We start from the raw sequence: 23,271 nt of genomic DNA, 5'->3' as shown, positions 1-23,271 counted from the left end.
CCACACATCGCTCGCGACACCTGTCAAATTTCGATCGTCATAAAGTTAATAATAATAATAATAATAATTGTAATAATTGTAAGTACTGCGATTGCTATAGTCGGTCGATACGTGTGTACATAGCGTCAACACACACAGCCCACGCGTACGACAGAGACGGGTGGGTAAATCGAGTTGTGTTTATTTTTCTTGCGCCTGCACGCCAACAGGTTGTACTATGTACCTTAATAGTATTATTAATATGTCAACCGACAGTCGTACACGGCCCCGCAGAATCGTCGAACGGAAACGGAAAGAAAAAATTCTCTCACTCTCTTTCACTCTGTCTCTCTTCGCGTCCGTCTCGTCCGCGCATCGTCTCGCCGCCACCTCGACCACCAGGACAATAATATTATAATCAGACCTACGATCTACACTCAATACGATTATTCTATTTTTTAAATAGAGTGTATGATAGGTACACTCGCAATAAAATATCGCCGCGACAACGATTCGATCGGTCGGTCTCGAACTTGAGTAATACAACTATATCAATACCTATATAGGTACACATGAAATAATTGTTTTTTTTTTTTTTTTATATAATTCGTACAGGTACCACACACACTCACGCGCGCGCGAACGACATCGCGAAACTTCCACGATATATCATCGTAATCGTCATTGTTTTTGTGTCATTGACAAAACAAAACGGTACCCGCGGCCTGTCACATCTGTTCGGTGGCTTGTGACGAACACAAAAGATCCGATCCAACAAAACAACGTAAACGCAGACGCACATGCCATATCCGAGACGACCCCAAAGCTCTATATAACAACGATATCGATTACGTATCGTCGACAATTATTACACTCCGCGGCGTCACGATAATAATATATTGATAACATTTTTTTTTTTCATTCCATTTCCGTCCGATCAGCGTCCCCGTCATCATCATCACCACCGACGACGATGGCCGTCGACGGGAAAAACACTTCCGGCCGGCTCGTCGCCGCGACCGTCCTCTGGCTGCTCGTCGCGATCTTCGCAAACCAGGTCGGTATTCAATAATAATAATAATAATAATAATAATGGGCACCACTATTGAGCCGGATTCACTGCAGCTACGTCGTGCGAGGTCATGGTAACTATTATTTATGGTTTAACGGTTACGACTGGTACCTAACTAAATTGAATTAATTCGGTAACAACCATATGTACCTATACCTATATACAACCAGCAAAGCCGTAGCAGGAACAAATTTTCGATTCGAACCCTCAAAACCCTCTCTCATATACGGCCTTGACAACCAGATTATTATAGGCTGAAAAATTCAGCTTATATTCTCGGTACCCTCGCGGTTACAACTTGGTTATCATCGTAGAACTAGAATTTATTTTAAGCGATACGAAAAATATCAAATTGTAGAATAACATGTATTTTGAAAAATAATAAATGCCTATGCGGAAATATGTGAAAAAAATTTTTTTTTTTAAATTTCTACACATACAATTTTATACTTTCAGTAACTACTTGAAACGGAAACTATATAGGTACCTAATTATTTATTGCAAGTAGTTTTAATTATTACACTGATTATTGTTTTAATGTTTTTATAATATTTTATGTTATTTCAAATTTTGAAACACGATTGAACATTTGGAACGAGGAATGGATTTGTATATTGACCAAAACTGGTCGTATTAATGAAAAACAAAAATAATGTATAATATGTAATACTATCGGCAGTCTGACTAAGATAAGATTATAAAGACATACTGAATTTAAGATAGATAACTCAATATAATATTATAGGTTTAATTAAATAAAAATACTATTTGGAATAATTCATATGATTTTCAAAAAAAAAAAAAAAAAAAAACAGAATAAATTATTATATTATGCATTATGTTCAAAATATGCAAAAAAAAAACAGTTTTATCCAAATTATGGACTTGTATCTGATAACCAATCAAATTTGGACTCGAGGAAATGTAAATGCATAGAAATCCTAGCCCTAGTTATTACACGATACCAAAACATTAATGTCCAATCACAATGCGATTTGATCGACACGACAAGACGCACAAGTAGCTGTGAATGCGCTTTTACATTCACGCGCGCCCGATAGTGAACAACAATAATATATCTTTTTGTAATTGTTTATTTGTTATTATTACTGCTCATGTTTTTGTAACCATTGTTGTCGTTGTTGTTGGATTTCCAACGCGGCCGCCTAATGCTCCTACAGTGGGCACGTCTCATTTATGCACAAGGAACCATTAAATACATCATATAATATGATGGGCCCCTTATAGATAATACAATACTCTTGACAACTATATATTTGAGTATTCGACCTCGTGACGAAGAGAATTGTTGAATTCAAACATCCATGAAAACATAACTTCGCGATGGATAATAGAATATTATCCAATAGAACTTACTCACAAAAAAAAAAAAAATTAGTAAAATAGTGTAGAATAATACTTGACCAAAGTTGAATGTTAGCGATAGTTAAAAATTAAAAAAGTTATAACATTATAATTAACTAAGTTAAGTAACTAGTTAAATTTTTTATTACTACTAGCTTTTAAATTCATTATAATTAACGTTAGTAACATATATCACATATAGTATATAGGTACATGTAACGTGTTAACTCCGAATTACTATAGTTTTGGTACCATACAAAGAATGAACTATTAAAATTAATTTACAGTTATATACAAACCATTTCATTTAGAATTTTATAGTTTGAGAAATATACTTTGTATATTTTGATGTTGCTTTCACATTACTTGCCTACTTAGGACAAATATTTGATACGCAAATTGAAATACAGAATCATAAAAATGTCTGAATTAAAAAAAAATATCCAATCTCAACTTTTTAATATACCTAAGCGTCCTAAGCTAATTGTCTTATTGGCTATAATTTATAACCATGATACCTATAGTTTATTATTTAGTCAAGTTTATCTTCGCTTACATAATTGATTTATCCTTTAATTTTTTAACTTAAGATAGTTATAAAGCTACATTAATTAACTTTTAACTCAACTTATAATTTACATTTCCTTAAATTATAACTTAACCTGACAAATTAAGACTTTTGAAAGCAGGTAATTTTTAACGTTCACGTTCGTGAAGTTGGCCCAGATAAGTACTCCAATTTTTTCGAAATCCATGCCATTATTTTGCAAGTTATTTGCAAGTATTTGCAAGTCTATTTTTAGAATTTGCAAGTCCATACTTTTACCGTGAAATAAAAATATTAAAAGTTGGTGCATTTGGTTAAATAAGTAGAGGAAAAAATATATTTCCAAAAGTTCAATAAAAATGTTTTTTTTTTAAAATTAATTTGCTTTCTATTGGTCTCTATTTCGTACGTACCTAATTAATTTTTTTTAGTAATACCTAGTAAAGAAAGTGAATTAAAAAAAAAAAAAAAAAATTAATTTGGTAGAATACTAACCAAACAGTACCACAAATCGACAATCCACTTCATAATCTTGAAAAGGGAATAATGAATTAATAAAGTATATATTCTAAATTAAAATTAGGCTTTTGGCATTGGCTGAATTATTATTTTGGGGACTATCGTGTTGAAATTTTTTTATAGCAAAAGATAGCGTGACTGCATGCGTTAGAGATTTCCAAGAACTTTGGCCATGATTTATCTTTAATAATTACAAACACACACTAATAATCAATCACTATAGACACACACGAGTCACGATGGACATAGGATTTTGCCTAGATCTAACCATTTAAAAATGATTAGCTTTAAAAACTCTAAAATTATTACATCTTACACAAAATGCGAGCCATTACCTTCATTATTTTCGAAGAGACCATAATACTATCGAATATATATATATATATATATTGCCACGATTCGTATAATAATTAGGGTTTCCAACCGGCCGATATTTTCCCGGCCCAGCCGGTATTTCACATCTATAGACTTAAAAAGCCGGTTGCCGGTGTTTTCAAAATAATAATTGTAAAATTTTATAAAAAGCCAGTATTTCCATTTTCCATCTGATCGAGAGTTGTTATATACATATATTAATATTATATCGTTTTTGTAAAATTGGTTATGATATTGCTGCCAATAAATCGTACCTATATAATCTTAATGACTTTAGATGACTATCCACATAACTTTGACACTTTTTTAAGTAGTATGTACCTTGTGCCTACTATGCCGTTGACGACTTGTCGTATGTGAATATGTGATTGTCGATAGAAAATCAATTTATTAATTATACTTATATTAAATAAAAATTTACATTTACTGAAATTATTGTAAGCGTTCTATATTATATAGTTTTACGTGTACCTAATGTCTTATGTATATGTAATCTACATGCATACTCATCCCACATTTAAAATTGAATAATATTCAAATGTGTACGTTAAATGAGACGCTTTTTAACCGCCATCGGAGGTATGGGGATTGAGTCCACCCTGTAAACCCACAATTTAACTACTGTTAACGATCATATAAATATGATATATCTCGCGTATTGCTCATTATCGTTGAATTTGATTCGTTTTTAGCAGCGTCGCCATTCTCGCTTACCGGAAAATTTTTTTAAATTTTAAAAGTCTGATATAGTCATATTATATAATTTCTTATATCTATAATATTTTGTTCTCTGCAGTACATCAGATTTATTTTAGTGTTCTATAATAAATATTTCACTAACTATTGAAAATTTCAAAATCCTGCAAATGCGATACTGTTTAGTGTTTACTCCAAATTTGACGGTGTAGGTGATCTAGTGTATTCATATACATATAACCATCCCGTGTAAAAAATTAATGTGCTGATGATTAACACAAGGGAAATACAATACATCTTCTTGTGGCTCCTTGAAGTTTTATATCGCACACTCGGTGGCATTCAATTTTTTTGTTTTGTCAACAAATTATTTAAATACACGTTTTAAAATTTAGATTTATCTGCACAAAACAAACGCTTAGACCAGCGAACCATAGGCATATCTACTGTTATTGCTGCGTCTGGTTGCTATTATACTTATTAATACTTGGTTATATGCACCTATTTTGTTAAAATATCGTCGGCAATTTTTTACTTCAAAAGTATGAGCCTAATACATTAATAACACAACCTAACCTTGTCGAGGAATAGACAGGCGCCTCATATACATATATCTACTAACGATGTCTGTGGTGGTCTGCTGCTCTTATAAAGCACTGTTCTATTTTTAAATTATTTTGAATATTTTTCTGGAAAAATTTCACGCTACACTCGTTTCTGGCCACGACTATTGTGAAAAAACTTCGTAACATTATGACAATCATTATTCATTTTATTTATAATAAGTACCCACATGGTACATAATACCTAATTATTACCTCATAATAGAAATGCTAAAATTGATATTTATTGACATAATATTTACTTTACATTATTCATTTGATGTGTTTTCTTACATAACTGCCATATTTAATAGGTAATGTTTAATATTAAAAAGAGAAAAAAAATTTAAAAATTTAGTTAGATATAAGGACCAAAGTATATCATATTATTTATTTATAATTCAAATGGAAAATGCCCAATTTACAATATATTAATAATTATAACAGTAATAACATATAAAATACTTTTTAGGGATAGACTTTTAATAAACTCACCTTTTAACAATTCACAAATTCATAAAAAAATAAGAATAAAAGAATAGCTCAAATAATTTAATAATAACCATATAGATATAATATCAACTTAAGAAGATGGAGTAAAATAAGAAATAATATAATACAAAAATAAATGATATATTAAACAAAATAAAAATAACAACTTGTGTAATGTAAATATTAGTCGTATATTAATGTCTTTTTGGTATATTATTATATGCTTTGATTTAACTGATTTAAGTGTGAATAATTGTCTAATTATGGCCCATTATCGTTCAAAGTCTTTGCATGATTTACGTTTCGAGTGGGTACTAAAATATGTTGTTCGACGTTAAGTCATGCATAAATACACTAAATCCCGTTAACCATGAAAGATATCAAATCTAAAAAATAACATAATATAAATAAAATAAAAAATTCTGCCACGTAGATTTAAAAGAAATACAACTCATTTCAATTCCATTCATGTTTATGAAACACACCATATTTTTAATTTTATTATTATTTAGGTACCCACATCATCGATTTTAAATGTTTTAATTTGCGCATTGTCTTATTGACATAATCATTAGTGTTATCTTTTAGGATTATGTAAACTGTGCCGGAGAAGAATATGAGCAGCAACAACAACAACAACAGCAACAACAACGACAACAACAACCACAACGACAACCACAACCACAACCACAACCACAGCCACAACCACAACCACAACTACAACCACAACCACAACCACAACCACAACCACAACCACAACTACAACTACAACTACAACCACAACCACAACCACAACCACAACCACAACCACAACAACAACAACAACAGTCGCCACTGCCATTAACACAGCAATATGTATATCCACAACAACAACAGCCGCCACCGCCATTAACACATCAATATGTATCTTCACTACAACAACAGCAGCAACGGCCATTAACACAGCAATTTGTACCTAATATGCGACCACAGCAGCCACTACCACAACTACCATCAAATCTATTGACTCGGCCACCTGGTTTTGGAATCAATAATCCACAACCACAGCGACCAAATCAACAACAAAGCAATGTTGCTAGTCCATTAAATATGCCGGGCGATGGCCGAATATCTGAAGGTCTAACTTCGGTTTCCGCTATGCAGGCCGGTGGCTCATCACAGGTGCCGATCACAGGTTCAACTGTCGATGAAACTAATCAAGGGATGAACCCACAGTTTCGATTGAACTCGCCGTCAGAGCTGAACTCTAACTCACCATTGTTACCGACCAATCCACCAGTAGGCCAAATCCAACTTAGACCTCCTGCACAGTTAACCGAACAAACGAATAACGGGCAAGAACCTCTGAATAACGCACAAGAGTCAATGAGAAACCCTCAAAATAAATATCCGCAGCAAATGCCGTCAATGCAATATCCACCACTTAATCAAATTTCCATGAGGCCTATGATGGGTCAACAGAGACCATACCAACAACAATTGTATTTCAATGGCCACGCTTACGAAGCTCCGCCGCCAAACAACACACCAGGTTTACAGGGATATAACATTGGTTGGTACCAACAATAATAATTTCAATGTACATCACAGAATTTTAGTTACGTACAAGGTATAACACGATATCAATATATCACAACAGCAATAAAAAAATGTATAGCAATTCGTTGGCCAAGGTAAATCATGATATCTGTTTAAAGTAGACCTTCTATTAGGACCATCCTTTGGATTTGTGATGCTCCGTAAGAAAAGTATTGAGAAACCAAACATATATTTTTATTTTCAAGTTCCTCTAAAAACGTTATTATCTTTTTTAATATTGTTATATAAATTATAAAAACTGATTTTAAAACAAAGAACTTCAGAAGAATTGACAATCTTTTAGTAGAAAAAGAAATAATGATTTCAACATAGTAGATAATTAGATACGACCTAAACGACCTTAGTAGTTCGAACGATACCTACTATATTATATTTCTAAGAAGCAAATAAAAACTATGAGTAGGGAACAAAAAAGTTCTACAGTTTTTCGAAAGTATTATTATACCTCTTAGTTTCGTACCTTTGTCATGGGTAAGTTAGTAGGTACCATAATTGATCCATCAATGGCCATCATGGTTATTTACATTCACATAAAATTAAATATATTATCGCCTTTTTATTTTTAAGGGATTCTTTCGTTATTTTTGCATGTATGAAGCATAAAATGTTTTATAACATAAAATATTATCATTTTTGAAACTAATTTTCATAATTTGCATAGCCGGAAGAAGAGAGGGGATGCCTATTATCTTATTGTTATTCATTTTGTTAAATCGTTAGGAACAAATCTTTAAATAAAAAAAGATTGAAAATTTAAGTGGATTGTATGATTTTATTATAACTCGAATAGTTGTATAGTCGCTCGCTGTGCTCGGTACAACTTTCGATGCGTGACTGATTTCATAATACAAAATTATCACACGTAGAATTTAATACAAAAATAATGCTATATAGCCGAGATAGTGCACAACAATAGGATGATACCATTCGAGCGCTAACACATTTATTCAATTTATTAATGTAAGTACTCCCAGCCCTATCAAGTATCAACGTTTAATATAAAATTCTATATTGTTTATTGTTTGTTTATTACGGAAATAAATTCCAATTACATTTTAAATAAATATGTAAGAGTTAAAATATATAAGTTACATTAGTAGCTAGTTTGGGGAAAAAGAAGAGAGAGAAAAAAATACATACATATAAATCAAGTTATGTGTAAACTGAATAAATTAATGTATAATATAATATAAATAGAAAAAAAAGACATAAGAGTTGAAAATTAATGAATATATGAAGAGAGATCATTAAGTGAATAGTGAAATAAATCTATATTATGTATGGAGTTTCCTATAGCCATTAGAGTATTAGAAGGAGATAATGACATATATTTGGATGAAATGTTTGGTGGATAGAAAAGTTGTTTTTGTCTAGAGTTTAGGGGATTTATTTTGAAACATAAGCGTTCGACAAGTTCTGGACAATCTATAATATTGTGTAATAATTTATAAAGGAATTTTAAATTTAGTTGTGTAAATCTTTTTTCAAGTGGTAATATAGAGAAAAGCCTATTTATAATATTATAATCAGAATGAGGAGCTCTATAAATGTGACATTGAAAGCTTAAAAATCTTAAAAAATTATTTCGTATTTTAGAGAGGTCTTTATTTTGGGTTATAGAGTTAGTATGCCAAATCAAATTTGCATATTCCAGTTGAGAGCGTATTAATGAGAAATATAGCAATTTAAGAGCATGAGCATCGTGGAAGTCTTTACAAGTGCGCTTGATAAATCCTAGTTTGGATGATGATTTTTTAATAATATTATTAGTATGTAGTTTGAAATTAAGTTTTGAGTCAAACGTAACTCCAAGATCATTAATTTCATTAACTCGTGAGATTTTAATATTTTTCAATTTATAATCAGAGGTGATTGGTTCTTTTTTTAAGGAAAAGGAAATAGTTGCACATTTTTTGCATTGCGAGTGCAAATAATATTAGGTATACCTTTAATATATTTAATTATTATGTTATCTTCACCATTATTCCTGCGACGTTGGAGTTCATTTCTTAGAGATGTCATATGTTCGCGTTGCTTTAGTGTACGATCCGAGGCACATCGAATGTTGGTCCAATCGGATGACGATCGCAGTTTGGCTTGTGATCGTAAAACTGTGAGTGCTTCTAAGGAGTTGCGTAGAATGACTTTGAGTGGATGTGGTTTTGAGTTATCAATTTGAATTATCTTGCACAGACGAGTGCAAGAGAAGTCCGAAATATTTACTGCCATTATATTATTAAACATATTTTTAAGTTTGTCGTAGTCTTGTGGTTGATCCTGGTTTGTGGTTTCAGGTAAATTGAAGACAATAATATTGTTTGCACGTAATTGTCTATCAATTAATTCTGATATAATGTCTTGTTCATTTCCAATTGCCGTAGTTGGCTTTTCGATTTTCTCTATTTTGTCTTCAAGAGTTTTGATTTTTTCTTTAAGTTTTTTATTTTCTTCAGATAAAGTAGAGTCTGTATTCAATAAATCATCAAATTTTTTATTTAAGTTACTGAGTTTATCATTTTGGTTGTTTATGCAAGTAATAATTTTATTTTGTTGCGTTTTAACATCATTAAGTGATTTAATGATTTCGGCATATTTTTCATTATTCTCGTCCATAATGGAAAGAGATAAGATAAGAGAACATAAAAGTAAACGGCACACACAATCTTTTCATACGACTGCGACTGCGCAACTATATTTTTATGAGATGGATAAAAACCTAGGTATCTTATAATATTATATTTTCAGAGTTAAATGTGTATTATACCCCCGTAAATATGCCACTGATAACAATATGCAAGGAAAGTGCAATGATTTTTTTTAGATATATCATCCCATTAATGCCCCTGTCACCTTAAAAAAGGTCTGAAGTCAGTCATGACTCATGACTACGGCTATATATAGATACTATCACTATGGTTGCGGGACGGCCCATCAAACTGTATATCGAAAGCGACGAGGATAGTTCTACCGGATTTCTAATAGCTCTTAACCTTAGTGCTCCCAGTGAATAATAGCAGTAACACAGTAATTACATGAGAAACATTGGTTTTGAAATTAAAACCTGAGTATGTTTAAGTTGTTGCCCCAGAAGCAGATCTTGTACATTTGAAGACAAGAGGATTTTTGACACATCCAAATAAAAATTCTTATATGATATCAAAATTAATTGAAATGTGCTTTGAAAAACATGCAGTCACCAAATGTATTTGAAGATACATGTGAAGAATTCTTTAGTAAAAACATAAAAGCTCACATTTCCATGTAGTGAACACAAGAGTGATGTACTTACTAATATATGTAATGTCATGTCAATGTAATAGTCATGAGATATGAGAATGAGACAGTTCATATATTCAAAAAAACTAACAAAATAAAAAACAGAATACATTTAAAAAAAAAAATCTAAATTAATAACTACATACATTTTCGTAATATATGATTTAATTTTATTGCTTAAATTCTATTGTATTTTAGAATCGAAACTTGTCAGTTAATTTCAAAACTATTATAATTAATGGTATTTAATACAAAAATTATATGTCATATTTGATATTTATTTTTTTACAGTTTTTTACAATTAAATTTTCAACAGTTCAAGGTACCTATAAGTATATTATAGAATAATATTTTTGAACTACAAAACTAGATAGCGCTAGATGGTATTAGAAAGGCAGAAGAACTTTTCTTGACGTCTTATCATGAATTCATGAGTCGTCCCGCAACCATAGTATCTATAGCCGTGCTCATGACCGACATTGGCCATTCGAAGCGAAGGTACGAACAAAAATATTGTAGGTACCTACTTATTTATTTAAATGGACCAACGGAATATTATAATCGTCATTATAACCAAAATAACATAAGCGTAGATAATTATTGTTGTACCGAACAAAAAACGATAGATAAGTAAAAAAAGAAAGTCGATAGAAAGATAATATTAACATATTATTATTGAGCTGCACATTCGTTGTTTACAGGAGACATGATGCAGTCTATGTATAATATGATGAATAATATGATACCGCAAAACGTCGACAAAATGTGCCAGTACGGAAGGGGAATCAAGGAGGGCTTGAGCAGAACGTTTAGCGAGGTGGCCGACAGAGTAATCAAACAGGGCCATTCGGGCGTGAAGAAAGTCTTAGGCATGGGCTCGAACGGAGCCGACGTTTTCTTTAACATCGGCCGGAAAATCTTAATCCCGAATCCCAAGAACCAGCAGGCCGGTGGTGGTCTCGGCGACTGGTATAATTCGCCACAGCAGAACATGCAACCGGGCAACGGCTTCAACCCCAAACAGCCACTGCCGGTTCAAATGAGCTACAATAATATGCAGCCTCGCCCGGCGGCAGTGCAGTTCATGGGAGGAAACAATAACGGTCGACCTCCCGCACAGGGCACCACTACACAGTTTATGGAGTACTCGCAACAGAGGCCGGAGCCCAACTACGCCGTGAATAATTCCACCAATCCCCCGCAGCCAATCATCCGCTACGCCACTGTCTAAGGACATCCTCTCGTGGTACTCCATTGATTGTTCTTCCCAAGGGCAACCGATATCTTCAGCTTTTTCATATCCTCACCGTATGCACGTCACTATAATTTATGAAATAAGAAAAACTTGCATTGTTATTTTCTTAATATATTAGGGCTGCAATTTTAATTCGCAATGTTCCAATCATTATTATTATTATTGTTATTATTTAGCATATTATGCACGAGGTGCACGATAAATGTACAAGAAATAGTGTCAGAAATTAAACAAAAGTTTTGTAGAAAACTTTTAAAAAGACAAAAGGATAAAAGTGTATTATTATTATACTGTAATAACAGACTAATAAAGTAGGTTAAGGCTCTATAATTTTATTATTCCAATACTATTGTCGTACTTTAAATAGGTAACTACCATCACTATTTTTACGATGTTTTTTTTCAATTGTACCTAAGTAAAAAGCAATTATTATTGGTTCAGTAAATCAATAAAAGTTACTCTTTTTACAAATCAACTGCACGTATAGTTTGAGTTTTTTATAATAATAAACACAATGGAGATGAGGGTACCACGTGGCATGTGCCCTAAGTATTATTACTTATTAGTGTTTATGAAATGGTACATATAAAACATAATATCAATTATCATGTGACTATATAAGTATAAAAGTATATGGTATATAGTTGGTATGGTGCATATTAAATGTATTTATTCATATAGTAAATAATCATCTATATTATTAATTTAAAAACATAATTGGACTTTGGGAACACATTTTAATTGCACTTAATTAATTAGATTTTAGAAGAAATAGTAACAAAGACGCAGAGTTCATATTTTATATTATACCTTATTAATAATAATTAATCTAGCAACTATAAAATATACAATTTACATTAATTTATAGGTAGTGTATCTACCAAGTGAACTTCATACACCGATGCCTGTGCAATTATAAGCATATAGGGCAGGTTGGTCGACAGCTTATAAAATGATATATCGAATAAAAATATTCCAAATACTTAATACAAATTCTAAAATATTTAGATTTTTTTAACTGTTTTTCATGTCTGTGTGATACTTAAAAATTCATGTATAACTTAAGCATTTAATTTCAAAAGATGGTTTGTTTTTTATGGATAATATTTATGATATACTAAGTATAATATACTTATTATCCTTACTTATTAAGTATCTAATTACCAAGTAGATAAAAGCACAAATCAATTTTTGTAAGTTATCTTAAAATTGTTCAAGTATGTTCAGCTTCTTTTACAATGTACATAAGTGTAAAAGAAAAATAACATATTATAAAACTATTATTTCACAATTTAATAAAAATAAACTACCTATACCTGTTCATAATAAAGATAATAATTAACTTCTTACAAAACATGCACATCTAAACTAAATAGTATACGCCTAAACCCATGAATACAACCCAATACATGATATTAAGTAATATCTGTGCCATGATGTTGTTATTAACAAAGGCAATAAAAATATAAATAAAAATACCTCACTGATACAAAAAATATTTGTGAATTTAAGAAGTGTGTATTTCATATTTAAATACTTAACAAAATTAAATTTTGTGTGCAAGATAAATGATTAAAAAGAAATAATATTAAAATTACTAGCTATATCTTGATTTTTTCACAAAAATAAAATAGATTATGTAAGATGAATAAACAATAATAAGCATAATATTATATTTAGTTCAAAATAAATGTATATTTATCAAAAATAATTCACTTGGAAACATTGTGTTAATGTATAAAGAAAAAAAAGAATGAAAATATGCGTCAATGACCAAATGTGAATAACATTGTCAATATAAAACTTTGTTTCATGATATACTAATATAGAAATATACAAATACATGTTTATGATGTTTATGTACCTATGTGACAATTGTTTCAATGTGATAACAATTATAATTCTACAATTATTATGTTTAATGACTATTCATTCCATTGTTCACCAATCATTATGAATCTTTACACTTAGAAATAAAATTGATCCACAATTTAATTGTTTTATACTTTATAAACTTACATCAAAAGTACATGGGATTATGAATGCAATATGTGTATCTATACGAGTATACCTAATTAGTAATTATTAAATATTCATAATAATTGGATAATAATATTGTATTGATTAAATAAAAAATAAATAACATATTATATTATATTATATGGGTTTAATTGAGAATCGTTAAAAGTACTATAAACGACTAGATTTAATTTAAAAAAATATATATTTGTTATGTACATACCTACAGCATTATCAATATGATGGTGCAGTTTGTACTAACAATTACAATTTGATTTTATATAATTGTGTTTAATTGAATAAAGTAACAATTTAAAAAGAAAATCAGTCATTAGTCATTACAAACATTTAACCAAAAAAATAATATTAACAAACTAAACATTTTCAAAAAGAAAAACAATTTTTTAATCTGGAATAATAATTAATTTAAGATTATTCTGTTTGAAGCAATATTTAGGCCATATAATATGTAAATAATTTAATACACACAAATAAAAAATTATTACGATTTCATTAAATTAAAAACATATTTTTAAATGTTGTCCCTTATCTATAATATTAGTCCTTAATTTAATATGCTTTTTGATTCAAATACTACAATACATAATTGGTTTTTTGTATAAAATAAAATGAAAATGTTTAAATTAAGTATAAATGCTATTGAAAATAAAATACAAATGGTTTTACAGCATAATTATTCTCCAAATAATTTTTTACCCAATTCCATGAATTTATGACCCCGGCAAGCTGTAATAGCATCTTTTTTCTTGAGTGTGGCTACCAAATCACTGTTTGCATCAATAAGCCGACACAGTAAATCTTCATAAGCATATTTAACATTGGTTGGGAGTGAGCCTGGCTTAATTTTCACCAACATGTCTATAATGCCTTCTGCCCAACCACTTTCAATTGCAAATTCTGATATCCACGGAACAAGGGTTAAGATGCCACTAAGATTTTGCATGCCCAAAAACCATAACTCTTGCAACTCGATCCATGATTCTTTGTAAGTCATAGTCACAACCAACTGACCTAATGCATATCGTGAATTGTTGCTATTTTCATCAACTGTATATGCATCCCACAAAAATCGAATGGTTGCCTGTATGTAACGGCAAATAGAAAAGTCGTTTTTCTTAATGTACTCAGTCTTCAATTTTAGTAGCAACAAACCCAAAACAGCCATATTACCATATACAACAAGGTTTTCGTGATTGTTTTTTAATTCAGGTAGATTATCAAACACAAATTTCATAAGAGTAAAAAACAATGGACTATTTTTCACATGATCTACTTCTAGTACACAGATATTCATGAATGTATTGCATATACTAATAATTGCCCCTCTTGAGTCAGCCATTTTTTTCAGACGTTCGGCTGGAATTTCGGGGTCTGGTCCTCTGGGTTTACTTCTCTCAGACTTAGGTATCAATGGTTTTTTATAGTGTGCAATTGACCAATGAAATGCCAAACATTCTAGTAATACATCTTCTTGTTTAATTTTTAATAATACAGCACGACCTTTGTCATCTACTGTTATGTGACACAAAGCAGGTAAAAAAGCTCTCAATACGTCCACAGAACTCAAAGGATCATATGTTGCTGACTTATCTTCAGATTTGACATTTTCTGATATGTAACGTGCACGATACGCAAAGAAAGATTCATTAGCAATCTGTAAGGCAAATGGCAAAATATTATTCACAGCAGGTTTCATTGCAGATATTTCTAATGTTAACCATGCGGAGAGTGACATGAGCATCAAACATACAAAACATTTCTCTTTAATTTCTAAGGGTTTCTTAGATACAGACAATGTTTTTAGAACGTTCAATACAGCAGTAAATGCTCCTTTTAGTGCTGTATATGTTTGCTGTTTTTCTTTTTGTTCTAAATCTAGAGTGTCAGCTGATAAAAACGCAATTGAAATTTCTAGAATTGTGAAACATGAACCAAGTAAATTTTCTGCAAGCAACACCTAGAAAAAAAACAAATTAATTAATAAAAAACATGATCGTACATTTTATATGTTTTTCACTAATAAAATATTCTCAATTACAATTATTTTGATAAAAAACAACAAAACTCCAATTTATATAGATAAAGCTTTAAATAAGGTAGGTAGGTACACAAATTGTATTTTAAGAATATTAAGTAAGTAACAATATTTATACTCAAAAACAATACATCGATAAAAATTATTTAATAATGAAGTACCTACAATCCATGGATATCCAATGGAAGACGGTTACTATAATAGTAATACTATTTAAAACATTTTATGGTAAGTTATAGGTCATATACCTAAATACTGAACTTGTAAAGAGTAAATTATTTTTAACAGAAATTTCAAACTAAATAATTTGAGTGTGGTTAAAAATTAATTGATAAATTATATTAAATATATCAATACTGATTAGGAAAATTCAATAAAATATAATATAGTTAACAAAATGTACTTAATTTTTGGTTCACTCAATAAATAAATTAAATAAATAACTAAATTAATGTTCTCCTTAAAATTATATTTTATACCTAGATATCTACTTATTAAATTTTTTTTAAAATAAATTTAAGAAAAAATACAAACCTATTATACACAACACTATCTATGCTTTATTGAAATAGATCAAACATAAAATGTTATGGGGTTTGATGGCTTTCTAGTAATTCTAACTAAAACACTTGGGAGTTATTTCACAGAAAATCTTTATCAATAGTTACAATTTGGCTCACAATTATACAGTGTGTTATCAAATAATAATTAAATTTTATTAATTCTGATAAAATGATTCTGTTGTATAGGTAGATAGGAACTTAAAATGTTATTGTAGGTACATAAACAGGTACCTAATGTACCTACAATATTTTTGAAAGCATAATATCATACATTTTAGAAACCAAATCAACTTTTATTAAACTAAAATGTAATAATAAATGCAATTATTTACCTAAACATTTATATAAAAATCTTAATAAAACATAAGAAGTAAATAATAAAATGAAGTTGGTACCTGTTCAAACTTTTTATCTTCTAAATGCATGCGTATTTCAATTGAAGCCAAATGTATTAACATCAAGAAAAATACTTTTGGTTTTGCTTCATCTTGTAGCGACCATTCAGCACCGAATGTGGTAAGCATTTGAGATGCTAACTTGATTGCTGGATCTCGTTGTGCTTTAACAAGCTTGCTAGTCAATATGTCTCGCAGCCCTAAGAATAATTTTGACGGCCATATTTCATTATCACAAGTATTTTGTACAATTTCTACAGGACAATTGCCTAATAAAGGTGAAAGTATTGAGCATAATTTAAATTTCCGTTCACTGTGGTCGGTTTCAAAATCTACTGCTAAGATGTTCATCAGTGTGTTAAAGTTTTGGACATTATTTTCCCAGGAAGGTGGACCAAACTTCTCGACGATGGTCACAAGCAATGACAACGCTTCATCTGTCTGAAAACTTTTTTGTGAGTACACTTTACACATTTTTCCTACCGTGTCAACATCAAATAGCGCTTTTAAGCCCTGTTCAAACGTTGCGATAAAGTTCAAACACTTGTAAGCCTCGTTAACCAGCATGAGGTTATCCTCGTCCGCTTCATCTTCGTCTTCGTCACCTTCGCCGAGCACAATATCTAGGAACACGTCCACATTCTGTAATATTTCTTGATGTGTGGCAACCTCTTGGACGTTGCACAGCGCCGTGAGTATGCTCATGGCCACAGACTTGTAAACGAACGGCGGACAGCCGGCCGGCACATCGTCGCTGAGCAACAAGCGTTTGATGAATTTGAACTCGATGGCTTCGAACAAGGCGAGCTTGGAGCGAGGGTTGCATTTCTCGGCCTTCACGGTTTTGGTGACCATGAACAGCGCGGCGAATTTTTCCGTGTCGGTTTTCGCGCCTTTAATGACGCCCACGCATTTTTTTACCGATTCCAGCACTTCGTCGCACATCTTTCTAAGCGAAAAAAAAATACAAATAAAAAAAAGAACACAAACGCGCGAAAAAATAATGCACACAATATAATTATGTATCAGACCGTTCGGTAAGAGGTACCTCTAACGCATGGGCCGGGCGCACACGCACACGAGACGGCAACGATTGTATTGAATTTCCGCAGCGGCGAAACAGTCTGTGCGGCTCTCCTGTGTTGGGACGGATTTATCTATATTTAGCTCCTCGGAAGTTCACCGCCGCTCGACGGCAGCAGCCCGCAACTATGCCGGGACCGGTGCCAGTTTTCGGGGAATATTACATAACGGCTAATAATAATATAGGGCGGCGGTGACTGTTCCTCTCGTATCCGATCGGGAGGCGGCTGCCGGCTATAAGACACGAAAAAAAACAAAAACGGTGATGATAATAATAATAATAACAATAAAATAACCACAGACCTCACGACGAAATGGCCGGTGGCCAAGCGACCGGCGACGACGAACACTTGTGAATCGCGGTAGAACGACGGAAACGTTCGGCACGTGTACGCGTCGTCGTTATTATTATCGTCGTCATTATACGTGACCGTGCTGGTAGACTAATATTATTGAGCTTCGGCCAACGACGACGTTCGTCGTCGGTATGGCGTGTCGAGTGTTGCAATTATTGCAACCGAAACCGGCCGAATAAAATAATATAATTTATTATTTTCTCGTTTGGTCCGCGACACCATTTAGGTACAATGCATGCCTATAATTATATTATTAATATGTTATGAATTTATTGAATTTACATTTTATGATGCCATGATGCGAACGACCTGAGACCGGCTTGGCTTGGCGGCTTACCGCACGTCGTGCCTCGTCGATCGTCCGCATAAACAAACGCTGATAACACCGCCGACCGCCATTATCACTTATCAGCGTGTTATCATCGCTCGGCTGTTATCTCGAGTGTCGTAGTCGTACCGGCGGCGGCGCGCGGGGTAGTGGACGTGCCGAACGGAGAGATCCGACGACTGAGTTGAAACTTGAAACGACCGAGTTGAAACTTGAAACGACTCGAGCCTCGAGGTAAGAACTAAGAACCGTAACGGTTCATAGCAATATTTAAATGTGTGTTGGGCTTATAATTGGCATAATATACTTTTTAAATATACTTTTTTTTAACATACTTTTCTTATAAGTGTTTTATGCCATATTTTATTGATAGGTTTGTGGTACATTAGGTACTTAGGCGTGTTCCAGGGAGTTCATCACCCCTGCACACAATCATCTTAATACATTTTAAAATGATAAAGAAATAATGATATAACTAAAATCATAAAGAAAATTTCGGCTAATGGATGATATCATGAATAAAGATTCGAATAGGTGTTTAAGAAAAATAAATGTTTCTCTCGATAGCCACCATGCCGATTGCCGAGGGTTATATTTTAATAATAAGAAAATAGACCAAAAGTAGGACTGGTGAGGCAGCCCTCCACAACCGAAAAACATTGAGGTTCTACCTTCTACCTATCTTTTAATTCCTGGGATCTTAAATAATATTGTTGCTTATCATTTATTAGTTTATTACCTATACCTATCTAAAATTAAAGTAATCGAAAATAAATTTAAGCTATTCATTTTTCATTTTTCTCGAATTCCCTAGCCTCTAGATTTGGATGGTTTTGTCATGCAATATTCTGCATTCATGATTTGTTTTAATATAACGTGAAAGAAGATGGATTACTCCGTAAAATTATTGGCAATATTTTATTACAGTTACATGGATTTAAATAAAATGCAATACAATTACTAGACACTGCATTACTGAATAACGAATAAGTAATTTCGTTACAGTAATTTATAATTGGAGTTACGTTAACACCCAATATTGCCTGCCTTAATAGATGTTAGCGAACTGTTAGTTTTCTCTCTCTAACCTACGCAAAGTAACAGCTGACATAGAAAGGTATTGAGAAATCGCGTTTAGAAAAACATTCTTTAGTAAGTTAGCTCATAGAACACTATGGTTAGCTGTTGGTTTTTTTCGATATTTCTATTTTTATGTAATTTAATTTAATGAACATTTTTAAATTGTAATATTTTACATGTGTTCTTATTTTATTACTTGCATATAAATTTAAATAGGTAACGTACAAGCGTAGGTTATCCGTTATCTATATAAAATTAAGTTTTAAATTTAAGTTTAGTAATAGGTCGATACTCGATATTCAGGATTTACCTACTACTCTAATATTAAAGTTAACAATGCAATACGTACATTTTTCACATTATGCGTGATTCAGAAAGAGAGAGGGAGAAATAAAAATAAAATAGTTCATCGAAGCAATGGATTTAATCAAAATTATAAATTATAAATTTTTAATAACGATATATTATACAAATAACCATAAATCATAATATGATTGTTTCATAACAATGTTATTGACGTTGCAGTTGGTTGAGTTTTGGTCTTTAGGTTTTAAATTTTAAACCTTTATGGTCTTTAGACGAATACAAATTTAAATATTCGTTCATTTGTTTCGATAGTGTGCTTTTAGTTTTGATATTAGGGTGGATTGACATCAGGCTCTATTATTTGTAAAATTTCGGAGTGCACACTTATAATTATACTGTTTCAATGGAAAGTTTATGCACTACCTACTATATTAGAAATAGCAATGTATTACATATATGTACATATGTATATAAATATAAGTATAACAATTTAACAATACAATCGAATCAAACGACAAAATTCAGGAAATACTCATATTTTCTAGTATAGCTGGAATATTATGTAATTATTATTTTGTAGACCGTATAGTGCTCACGCCTTCAAATCGAAGTGCACACTTGTACATTCGTGGCGCACATAAAAATAGGGCCTGATTGACGATAACATGTCAAGCCTACAGCCTACAGCACACGCTTCACGGTCAAAAAGACCGAGCTTTTAGAATTTTGTTCATTGTTTCAAAAATATGAAATATTAACCTATCTCAATCTATGTACCTTCTAATTAGATGATAAACTAAATTGAGATACAACTCCTGACTGTTTACGATTTGATTGCATGTACTATAGAAGGGTTAAAAGTTCACTAAAAGGCCTAAAAGACCATGTGCGTGCTATAGGTATGTAACATTAATACACAACTTTATTTTATTAAAACTCAAAATATGGGATTTTTTTTAAATCTTCTATCGCCGATAAGATATTATTTTTTATCTATAAAACGTAAATGAATATTTTATTTTCATTGAGACCGGCAAGATTGTTGCTAGTTGACATTGGTTCGCCATACTGTGTGTAACTACGAAGTTTAATTTGTTTATATTATGTATCAATAAAGTGATTTAAAATTATTAATTTTAAAATTAATAAATTTAAATTTTTAAATTTTTGATTTAAACATTATTTAAAATCAATAAAATAATGATTGTTTCAATTTATCAAGTTTTAATTGAAATATTTTAATACACGGTCAAAACACCGTGTGCGTGGAACCTGGTGAATATTTTTAATGCGTGTGACAACACGCATGTGTTGTCTCCGTCTTACAAACGTACAACATATCAAAATCTGTTTAGCGCGGGACAATTTTACTCCCTTTGTATTTATAGTAGAATTACCAAAATTCCACAACGTATAGGGGAGAATATTATCTGTGCACCTGCGTCGTTATTTTTTTGATAGCACAAACCAATAATTTTTAATAATTAAATGATAAAACTTATGTTCTCAAATTGATAACTTAAAGTGTACTTATGTTATCAAAAAAATAGCGACGCTATTGCACAGATAATATTCTCCCCTATACGTTGTGGAATTTGGTAATTTGACTATAAAATACAAAGGGAGTAAAGTTGTACCGCGCTAAACAGATTTTGTTATGTTATACGTTTGTAAGACGGAGACAACACATGCGGGCGTGGCGTCCTCTTAATTTTTAGGTAAGAACATTATCTATGTATAAAAGTCGACATTCGGTATTTTAATTTTGAAAGGAGATATGAACATTTTTACATAGGTACCTACGCATGATTTGCTTATAAATTAAAATACCGAAAAAATCGCTGACCTAAAAGCACAGATAGTGTGTGTTCTTACCTAAAAGCTTGATAATTGATATAAATTAAATCTAATATTAGAATTAATATAACAGCGCACTATTGAAATTGTTGAACGAAAATTTGTTATGTCATCACGGTCGTACGCGTAAAAGATAAAAACAAAAATTAGTGCTCTCTTAATTCCCTGCATTAATATTAAAAATCTCAATGTATTATTTATAGATATAAATATCTATAGTTATAGGCACACTGCATAAATTAATAATACAAAAACAATAATATTGTTATTACATATAAAAATATTAAAGTTAATCAATATTATAAGTTATAAGTTACCATACTATACACACTGCGTATGAAGTATAGTATTATAATTTGTGAGTGTGTGTGTCATACTGTGTGGTGGATATCAAAAGACCTTACATGGCGGTCGGCGGACATTATAATATTTTCGTGTAAACTCGCAAAAACAGCACAAGGTTTCTTTGACGAATGCGCGGTCCATTTAATGGAAACATAAATAAATCTAAAAATACTGCCAATGTTTTCTTGACGAAACTACGACGACTATCGTTTTAATTCTATAATAATTATACCGCCCACAAAAAAATTAATAATACACTCATGACGTACACATAATATAAAATTATTACAATTTAATATTATTATAAAATTGTGTTTGTACTTTATAGATACTTGCATTATATATTTATATTATGCTATATACGGGTGTGTCGCGCGTGCGCGTTTGTGTGTACAAAGGAGTCTCCCCTGTATCATGTAAGTATATTATTATACATCCGGTAGTCACCGGAGTATCGGTGTAAATATTGTGTAATATGTGACACGCGTGTACGCAAGTTAGGTATATTAAATTCAAAAGTTATAAATAATTTTAATGTTGCAAAGTGCTATACACATTTACTAAACAAAATAAAAAATATATTCACTAACTAAAAATGTAATAATATTATAACGAAACGATATTTCAACGGTATCATCCATTATTTCTATTTTTATTCTAAAAAAAAGTACCTAACTGATAAAAATATTTTGCAAAAAATGCTGATGCATAATCCTTTTATCGAAGCTCAACTTAAAAAAAAAAAAAACAAATGTATTGTAAAAATGAATTCAAATTGTAGTCATTAATAATTAAGGTAATAAGTTATTTTATTTTATTTTATACGTGACGCTAACATATTATGCTGATTAATTTATTGCTTAGCCTTTTTTAATGACTTTCCACTAAGGTTTATTACTGCAGTACTGCAGTCAGCAGGCAACTGAAATATGTTTAAATACGTAGGTACTTGTACTAATATATTTTGTCATTATAACTTATAATAAATAATAATTATTAATTGGGTATTATAGAGAAAAATAAAGGATTTACTCGTGATTACACGGAGAGATTGGTTTTTAGGTGTTTGCAGAAGTGGTGTGTAATTTATTTACTTACTTTTTGTG

General features: G+C 31.2%; 2 protein-coding genes across 4 annotated transcripts; one reads left to right on the top strand and one right to left on the bottom strand.

Moving 5' to 3' along the window:
- The first annotated feature begins 237 nt into the window (after window positions 1-237).
- On the top strand, window positions 238-12,252 carry LOC107170484 (uncharacterized). 2 transcript variants are annotated; one of them, XM_089216067.1, is made up of 4 exons: window positions 238-516; window positions 595-1,036; window positions 6,236-7,199; window positions 11,224-12,252. In XM_089216067.1, the coding sequence occupies exons 2-4, from the start codon at window positions 953-955 to the stop codon at window positions 11,751-11,753; spliced, it is 1,578 nt and encodes a 525-aa protein (XP_089072193.1). In that variant the 5' UTR covers window positions 238-516; window positions 595-952; the 3' UTR covers window positions 11,754-12,252. The 2 variants fall into 2 exon arrangements, with proteins under 2 accessions (XP_089072193.1, XP_089072192.1); XM_089216066.1 differs by having other exon boundaries at window positions 238-1,036.
- A 1,661-nt stretch (window positions 12,253-13,913) lies between these two features.
- Neurochondrin (neurochondrin) lies at window positions 13,914-18,587 on the bottom strand. 2 transcript variants are annotated; one of them, XM_015520616.2, is made up of 4 exons: window positions 18,197-18,587; window positions 17,859-18,127; window positions 16,811-17,759; window positions 13,914-15,774 (listed from the first exon to the last, which is right to left on the bottom strand). In XM_015520616.2, the coding sequence occupies exons 3-4, from the start codon at window positions 17,753-17,755 to the stop codon at window positions 14,491-14,493; spliced, it is 2,229 nt and encodes a 742-aa protein (XP_015376102.2). In that variant the 5' UTR covers window positions 17,756-17,759; window positions 17,859-18,127; window positions 18,197-18,587; the 3' UTR covers window positions 13,914-14,490. The 2 variants fall into 2 exon arrangements, with proteins under 2 accessions (XP_015376102.2, XP_015376103.2); XM_015520617.2 differs by having other exon boundaries at window positions 16,811-17,755.
- Between the last annotated feature and the right edge of the window lie 4,684 nt (window positions 18,588-23,271).

The sequence above is a fragment of the Diuraphis noxia genome, unplaced genomic scaffold (assembly GCF_037042655.1).
Source record: "Diuraphis noxia isolate RWA-SAM2 unplaced genomic scaffold, SU_Dnox_SAM2 contig0001, whole genome shotgun sequence".
NCBI lineage: Eukaryota > Metazoa > Arthropoda > Insecta > Hemiptera > Aphididae > Diuraphis > Diuraphis noxia.
The sequence above is the reverse complement of the archived record's forward strand: the minus strand, read 5'-3'. Positions and strand labels throughout refer to the sequence as shown.

Coding starts and splice junctions, on each gene's coding strand:
- LOC107170484 (XM_089216067.1), top strand. CDS start 953: ATGGCCGTCGACGGGAAAAACACTTCCGGCCGGCTCGTCGCCGCGACC. Junction 1,037..6,235: donor TCGCGATCTTCGCAAACCAG/GTCGGTATTCAA, acceptor GTTATCTTTTAG/GATTATGTAAACTGTGCCGG. Junction 7,200..11,223: donor TTTACAGGGATATAACATTG/GTTGGTACCAAC, acceptor CGTTGTTTACAG/GAGACATGATGCAGTCTATG.
- Neurochondrin (XM_015520616.2), bottom strand. CDS start 17,755: ATGTGCGACGAAGTGCTGGAATCGGTAAAAAAATGCGTGGGCGTCATT. Junction 15,775..16,810: donor AAGATAAAAAGTTTGAACAG/GTACCAACTTCA, acceptor TTTTTTTTCTAG/GTGTTGCTTGCAGAAAATTT.